We start from the raw sequence: 7,500 nt of genomic DNA, 5'->3' as shown, positions 1-7,500 counted from the left end.
ACACTGCAGCCTATGCTACACACACACACACTGCAGCCTATGCCACAGACACACACACACACACATACACTGCAGCCTATGCAGCACACGCACACACATGCACGCACGGTACAGCGACGTTGCCAAAGCAGTTTGCTACACACAGTGACATTGCCACTGCAGCTTCTGCTGCTGCATGCATGATACATTACACGCCTAGACTATGCCTATGATGACCCTATTGCTTTTAATCAGCTTTTAAACTGCCTGGAGGACATAAAGACATGGATGGCCCTAAACTTTCTTAGTTTTAATGAAGGAAAAACCGAGGTTTTAGTATTCCGGCCCAGCACCAGCGCTCTCCCCCCCAAAGACCTAGGCCCACTCAAAGCTAATGTGAAAGACACAGCCAAAAACCTTGGTGTGACGCTAGATTCATTTTTTAACATGGAAAAGCAAATTAATTTGGTCGTGAAATCTAGTTTTTATCAATTAAGGGTTTTATCCAAGGCTAAACCTTTTTTATCTTTTAAAAGCTTTGAGATGGTCATCCATGCTTTTATTACCTCCCGCCTGGACTATTGCAATGCTCTATATGCTGGCATTAATTCCTCATCCATCTCACGCCTGCAATTAGTCCAGAATGCTGCTGCCCGCCTTCTCACCAAAACACGAAGGCGGGAACACATAAGACCTGTGCTTGCAGCTCTTCACTGGCTCCCCATACGTTTTAGAATAGATTTTAAGATTCTTTTATTTGTTTTTAAATCCCTTCATGGCTTGGCACCCTCTTACCTGTCCGATCTTTTAAAAAAGCACTCCCCCTCCAGGGGCCTCAGGTCAGTTGACCAAGGCCTCCTAATCGTGCCCCCCTCCAGATTGAAGAGTAGAGGAGACAGAGCCTTTGCGGTCATAGGCCCGAAACTCTGGAACGAGCTCCCAGCCCACATACGTTCGGCCCCATCCCTTTCGGTTTTTAAAAACCATCTTAAGACACATTTTTATGCCTTAGCTTTTAACTCTCTATAAACTTCCTAGTTTTTCTTATCTAGTGTTTTACTTATTATTTTGCCCTTCTTCTAATTTGTTTCATGGGCCTTCTGTAGTTTTAGCATATTTATTGGCACCTAATTAACCTCTTTTTTATTATTATTATTTTTTGTTTTTGTTTTTACACACTTCTTGTATATATGCACTTTCCATTAGTTATTATTGTTTTTAGTGCTTCAAAGATTACACTGTTTCTATGTTTATTTGTATTTATTTTTTGTTGTTGTCTTTGTGTGTCTTAAGGGGTCCTCAAGTCCTTTTATCTGCCTGTCCAGCACTTTGGTCAGCTATCTTGTTGTATTTTAAAGTGCTCTATAAATAAACTTTGACTTGACTTGACTTGACTACACTACACTACACTACTGCCACTACGGCCTGTGGTCCATTAGGGTCTTCTTACCCCCCCACCCCTGAAATCAGATCTGGGCTCACACCCAACAAACACATGCAATTTCAAAAAGGAAGAGGACACAGTGTTCACTGCGCTAACTCTAAAGGGAGATTCGTAGATCACTTGTGTCACTCACTCCTCCTGCTCTATGGGGAGATTTATACAGGGGGGTGGGGGTCAAAGACGTGCAAAATGGCATTGTCATTCAGTGGAACGGATACCTTCTGCTGACTGTAACGGTAAAAAAACATGTTTTTTAAATTGTTTCAAGTGAATGGATGACAGCCGAGGCTTTCATGAATTCACTGGAAAAAAATTAAATAAGAAGAGTCATGTTTTTTACAGTTACAGTCAGCAGGTTTCCGTTACACTGAATGACAATTTAATTTTGCACGTCTTTGACCCAGGGGTCATTGTCGATTTTTGAAGAGACATATTCATTGCTTGTACAGTACCAATTCTTAATTCATTTATGGACATGAGCTGGGCTTGTACCACTTGATGTCTGCCGCTAGTAAAAACGTCATTATTATTAATCCATAGATCAGCTGGGTCACAACAGCCTGCTGTTGGGGCGAATGGCTGAAAGTTGCACAAGGCCACACCAACTTGCGATGTCAACAATCTGATACATAAATGTGCACAAGATGCCGTAACATTAAATCGCAGATGGTGCACCTATTCAAAGTTGTTGTTCAGTTCTAACCGAGTGGTGTAATGCTCCAGGGTTTCATCGGATTGGACGATAATGTACAGTAACATACAGAATAACATAGATTTAAGAGCCACTGATTTTTGGACTGTGAAAAGTGAAAGCGAAAGTGAAAAAGTGAAAGCCCAACTGTGAAACTCCAACTCCCATTGTCATTGTGACACTGACACAGCACACAAATGCGCTCTGCACACAAGTTGCATTTATGCCTGACCTGTGCAAGGGGGTAGCCCCCAATGGCGCCCGAAAGGGAACAGTGCGGCGGGACGGTACTGTGTTCAGGGTACCTCAGTTATGGAGGAGGATGGGGGTGAGAGCACTGGTTAGTTACTCTCCCCCCACCACCCTGGCGGGTCGGGAGCAGAACCGACAACCTTTTGGCTGCAAGTCTGACGCCGTAACCGCTTACCCATGACTGCCCATTTACCCAGTGATTGCTCCATGTAATCTCCTCTGGGCGATCTCCATGCATCCCCTCCACATTAACACCTTGGAAGTGTTATGGAAGTGGCTTAGTCGCTAGTATGCACATGGAAAAGGGGGAGGGAGTAAGTGGCTCCTCTTGTGCACCCAGCAATACATGTTATAAATGTAACATTTATTAGTAACGATCAGGCCTGGAATTTCGTCATTTTAGGGGCAAGGCCACTTGACAGGGCATCAGAGAGGGCATCAAGGCCACTGGGGCATTATAGCAGATATTTTTTTTCAAGGGCACAAGGCCAAAGTGGGAGGGCACGAGGGCCATGGCCCTCATGGCCCTCGCGAAATTCCTGCCCTGGTGACGATTGTATGGATTTGTATTGCAACTGTGTAGTATAATTGTTCATTTTGTCTTTGGTATACAGCATGTGTATTGCACATGTTGCATATTGCGCTATTGTTGGCCTGTTGTGTGGGCCCCAGCATTCTATTTTGAGATTCTGTTCAGGGAAAGATCTCCTGGTGCGTTCAACGGCTAGCATCTGTTTCGCAATAAACTGAGCTGCAAGACTTGATTTGTTGGCACAACTCTGTTTTGGCAGTGTACTTGTGTATATTATTTTCATTGTTTTCATACAGCCCGCTTCTGATGAGTTGATAGCCGAAAGTGCAAAGCACACAGTTGCAATCAACGGTGGATGGCGTCACAAGTAGTCGGTTTTTAGTTTTTGTTTTTAGTCATTCCAGGGCTTGGCGTGACTGCGCTTTTTGCAACTATACAGAGCGGTCATTGTTCGCCTGTTGGAGGGTAATTATGTTTTTTAGTCTGTGTAGTTGTCTCCTCTGCGATTACTTGGGCAACGCTGACACCAAGAGTACGTTTCATACAGTCGACGCGATGAGGAAACCGTCAACACAATCACACACACACACATACACATAAATGTGCAGTGTGTACTGGTACAAACACAAACATTCTGATATGTGAACCACACATATACTACACACACTCATACTTTTCTAACACTCACTCTCTCACACACACACACACACACACACACACACACACACACACACACACACACACACACCCACACACACACACACACACACACACACACACACACACACACACACACACACACACACACACACACACACACACACCTCACAGCCACAAGTCATTATCCTGTGCATGCGTTCTCACACATGCACACTTGCATACTTCTTCTTGCATACTCTGCCGGAATATTGTGAGCCTGACTTGCTGTGAAACACACACACACACACACACACACACACACACACACACACACACACACACACACACACACACACACACACACACGGGTCAAAGACGTCTTTGTCATTCAGTGTTACGGACACCTTTGGCCGACTGTAACAGCAAAAAAAAACATGATTTTTAAATTGTTTCAAGTGAATGGATGACAGCCGAGTCTTTCATGAATTCCCTGTAACAATACATGAATAAAAAGAGTCGTGTTTTTTACAGTTACAGTCAGCAGAAGGCATCCGTTACACTGAATGAAAATGCCATTTTGCACGTCTTTGACCCACACACACACAAACACCACTAGCATTTCATGGACAAGGCCAGGTAGAGTAATGGTAACCCTGTCACTCATCTGACCCTGCAGACACTCCTCCATGTTATCGGCAGACAGCCCTCTTCCTTCCCAGCAGAGCCAGACACTGAAGGATTACTGTTTAACAGCTGAACAGTGGCAAACAACCATCCGTTGTAGTAGGGGTGGGCGTGTGTGGGCGTGTGGGCGTGTGTGTGTGTGTGTGTGTGTGTGTGTGTGTGTGTGTGTGTGTGTGTGTGTGTGTGTGTGTGTGTGTGTGTGTGTGTGTGTGTGTTGGGGGGGGGGGGGGGAGGATCTGTGTTGTGTCTTAGGAGGATATGTGGGTGTTTGGCTTATCTGGTTTACATGTTTTCTTCTGGACTTGTCTGATAATACCCCCGCAGCTTATGATTGTCTTACTCAGCACTGCGATATTTCCTGAGTGTGTGTGTGTGTGTGTGTGTGTGTGTGTGTGTGTGTGTGTGTGTGTGTGTGTGTGTGTGTGTGTGTGTGTGTGTGTGTGTGTGTGTGTGTGTGTGTGTGTGTGTGTGTGTGTGTGTGTGTGTGTGTGTGTGTGTTGTGCAGAGTCAGTGAATGTCATGAGATATTTTTCAACGCGACTGAACGGCTGCCTGAAAGCAATACATTCTGTTCTGGGAAGTGGAGTTCTTCCCATTTTATCTCGTCTATTCGTTACTGTACCGTCCCATGTAGTGCACTACACAATGTCCGCAAACATCACTTGCGAAATTCAAGACTTAATTTCAATTTTACAACTTCAAAGAAGCCAGTAGGGTACATTTGAATGTGTGTTATTTTTTTTTCCCTTTAGAAAAGTGTCCCGGTGATTTTCGGATCAGTGCATGTATACTTGTCTAAGAGTTTGTTTGGTCCGCTGTAGTCTGTCTTTGTTTGTTTTTGACTTGTCTGTGTGTATGTCTCTGTTTGCTTTCCTTAGTGGGCGACTCGGCGAATGGAGCGGAGAGCGCGCGAGAAAAACCAGGAACTCTACAAGCCTTACAGCAACGGTAAGGTCCACAAATTGATGCACTATTGATTAGTTTCATTCATTTTCACTGTACGTGTGCACCTGTGTGGCGAAAAGAAAAACCTAGTCATTCATGTATATTTTTTATTCTGCTGCATATTCATTCATTCATTCATTCATTCATTCATTCATTCATCCATCCATCCATCCATCCATCCATCCATCCATCCATCCCTCCCTCTACCCCTCTGTTCATTCATGTTCTCCTCATTGTAACCAGAGAGAGTAGAGAGAGAGAGGTTCCATTGGCCCATTTTTTCCGGGTTCTATTATTGCAAGGGGGAGGGGGGGATCCCCCTTTAGGCAGACCTAGGCAGGCCTAAGGACTGTTCTATTCAATAGTATTATGACACGCTGCTTTAGGCAGACTGGAACCTGGTCATGTTAGGTGTCCATAGCAACCTATTACATTGCCATATCTCTATATACTTAAAGAATCTCTGTTGTAACCCGTCCTAGGCATCATTGCTAAGGAGCCGGTGAGTCTGGAGCAGGAGATCCAGGAGTTGAGGAGCAGCAACAGCTGTGGCGGCCTCAGCACCAGTGGTGGCGGCGGTAGCAGTGGTGGCATCTCCCCTGGCAGTAGCAGTGGTGGCACCGCGGCCACCAGCGGAGAAGAAGGCCCCGCGGCCTCTGCAACCACCACGACGACGACCACAACGGCAGCACCCGCGCCCTCCTCCACCACGTCGTTATCGTCGTCCTCCTCGGCCGAGTTTGAGATGGCGGACATCTTCTCGTTCTGCCGTCGCGGCGTGGAGAGCATCGTGGACGACGAGGTGACCAAGCGCTTCACGGCCGAGGAGCTGGAGAGCTGGAACCTGCTGACGCGCTCCAACTACAACTTCCAGCACATCAGCACGCGCCTCACCGTGCTCTGGGGGCTGGGCCTCGTCATACGCTACGGATTCCTGCTGCCACTCAGGTAGGGGTGGGCGTTTGGGGGGGGGGAAGTGTGTGTGTGTGTGTGTGTGTGTGTGTGTCATACCTGTCAACTTTGAGCTCCCAAAATTCGGGAAGATTCCCATGTTTTAAGCCAAAAACCGGGAAATTTTCTAAAGGCCAGATTTTGACAGTCAACGGGATGACAGAGACGGATCGGACGGTGCGTTCTACTCTGCTTTTCGCAACAGCCGGCGTGCAAAGACGGATCCTGTCTAAAATCCCTCAGCACACGTTTTACGGCCTGGAGAAACAATGCAATGAAAACAAATCAATGAAATGAGCGCAATGAGTTTCTTCTTCTCGCTGAGGTAGGGGCAAGCGGTGTGTGTGTGTGTGTGTGTGTGTGTGTGTGTGTGTGTGTGTGTGTGTGTGTGTGTGTGTGTGTGTGTGTGTGTGTGTGTGTGTGTGTGTGTGTGTGTGACCTTGTGACCTTGTGACCGTGAGCATGAGCATCATGTGTGTTTGGGGCCTTGGGCTCATCCTCCCATGATGCTGCTATAGTAGGGGTGGTCGTGTGTGTGTGTGTGTTTGTGTGGGTGGGTGGCAGGTTGTGTGTGTGTTTGTGCGGGCGTTTGCACACTTGTCCCTGCCAGTGGTGTGGATATAGGGGCATCCTATCATGTTTTGGAAACTTGGGCTCTTAGTCAACTCAATACAGATTACTACGGTAATCCTTCTAAGGTAGGGGTGTGCGTGTGCGTGCGTGTGTGCGCATGTGTGTGTGTACGCACGATCTTGTCTGTGTGGGCACTTTATCTTAGGGACTCTGGCTTGTTATCATTATCAGACACATGTTTTTCTGCCTCCCACTAAGATGTTTGAGTGTGTTTTGTTTCTGTGTGAGAATGGGCACTACGCCATGCCTTGTTGCCTCATCAACACCATTGCTTACAGACAGAGGCCAATGGACTGTGTGCGAAAATTCACATCTCACCACCATATTATGTGGTTGTAGGACTCTGTGTGTGCGTTCCAATATGCGACCTTGCGTCCTCCACTTGTGCTTGTGGCCTCGTACCAGGAAGTTATATGTTATGATGACATCACTGACAACAGCATTATATTTCAATATCTCGCAAAAGCTCAATTGTAAATTCTTTTTCTCATTTGCAAACTAGATGGTGAATGAAAAACAGTCTACCAAAAGTTGTTGTGACTAGGCTGAGAGTTGGGAAACTTTATTGTTTTCTCCATGGAGGAGGGGCCAGGAGGCGGGGTGAGGCCACAAGCACAAGTGGAGGACGCAAGGTTGCATATTGGAATCATCCCTTTGTCTGTGTCTGTGTCTGTGTCTGTGTATGTGTCTGTGTCTGTGTCTGTGTCTGTGTCTGTGTCTGTGTCTGTGTGTGCTTTCACCATCAGATAG

General features: G+C 46.3%; 1 protein-coding gene across 2 annotated transcripts in view; it reads left to right on the top strand.

Moving 5' to 3' along the window:
* The window catches only part of LOC134458460 (glycerol-3-phosphate acyltransferase 4-like), a 34,336-nt gene that overhangs the window by 4,890 nt on the left and 21,946 nt on the right, over window positions 1–7,500 (top strand). For both annotated transcript variants that reach the window (XM_063210792.1, XM_063210790.1), the window contains exons 3-4: window positions 5,100–5,169; window positions 5,649–6,114. In XM_063210792.1, the coding sequence (XP_063066862.1) occupies window positions 5,100–5,169; window positions 5,649–6,114 (536 nt within the window). The remainder of the gene's footprint in view (window positions 1–5,099; window positions 5,170–5,648; window positions 6,115–7,500) is intronic.

The sequence above is a fragment of the Engraulis encrasicolus genome, chromosome 11, assembly GCF_034702125.1.
Source record: "Engraulis encrasicolus isolate BLACKSEA-1 chromosome 11, IST_EnEncr_1.0, whole genome shotgun sequence".
NCBI classification, from domain to species: Eukaryota; Metazoa; Chordata; class Actinopteri; order Clupeiformes; family Engraulidae; genus Engraulis; species Engraulis encrasicolus.
This window is presented reverse-complemented; position numbering and strand designations above follow the sequence as displayed.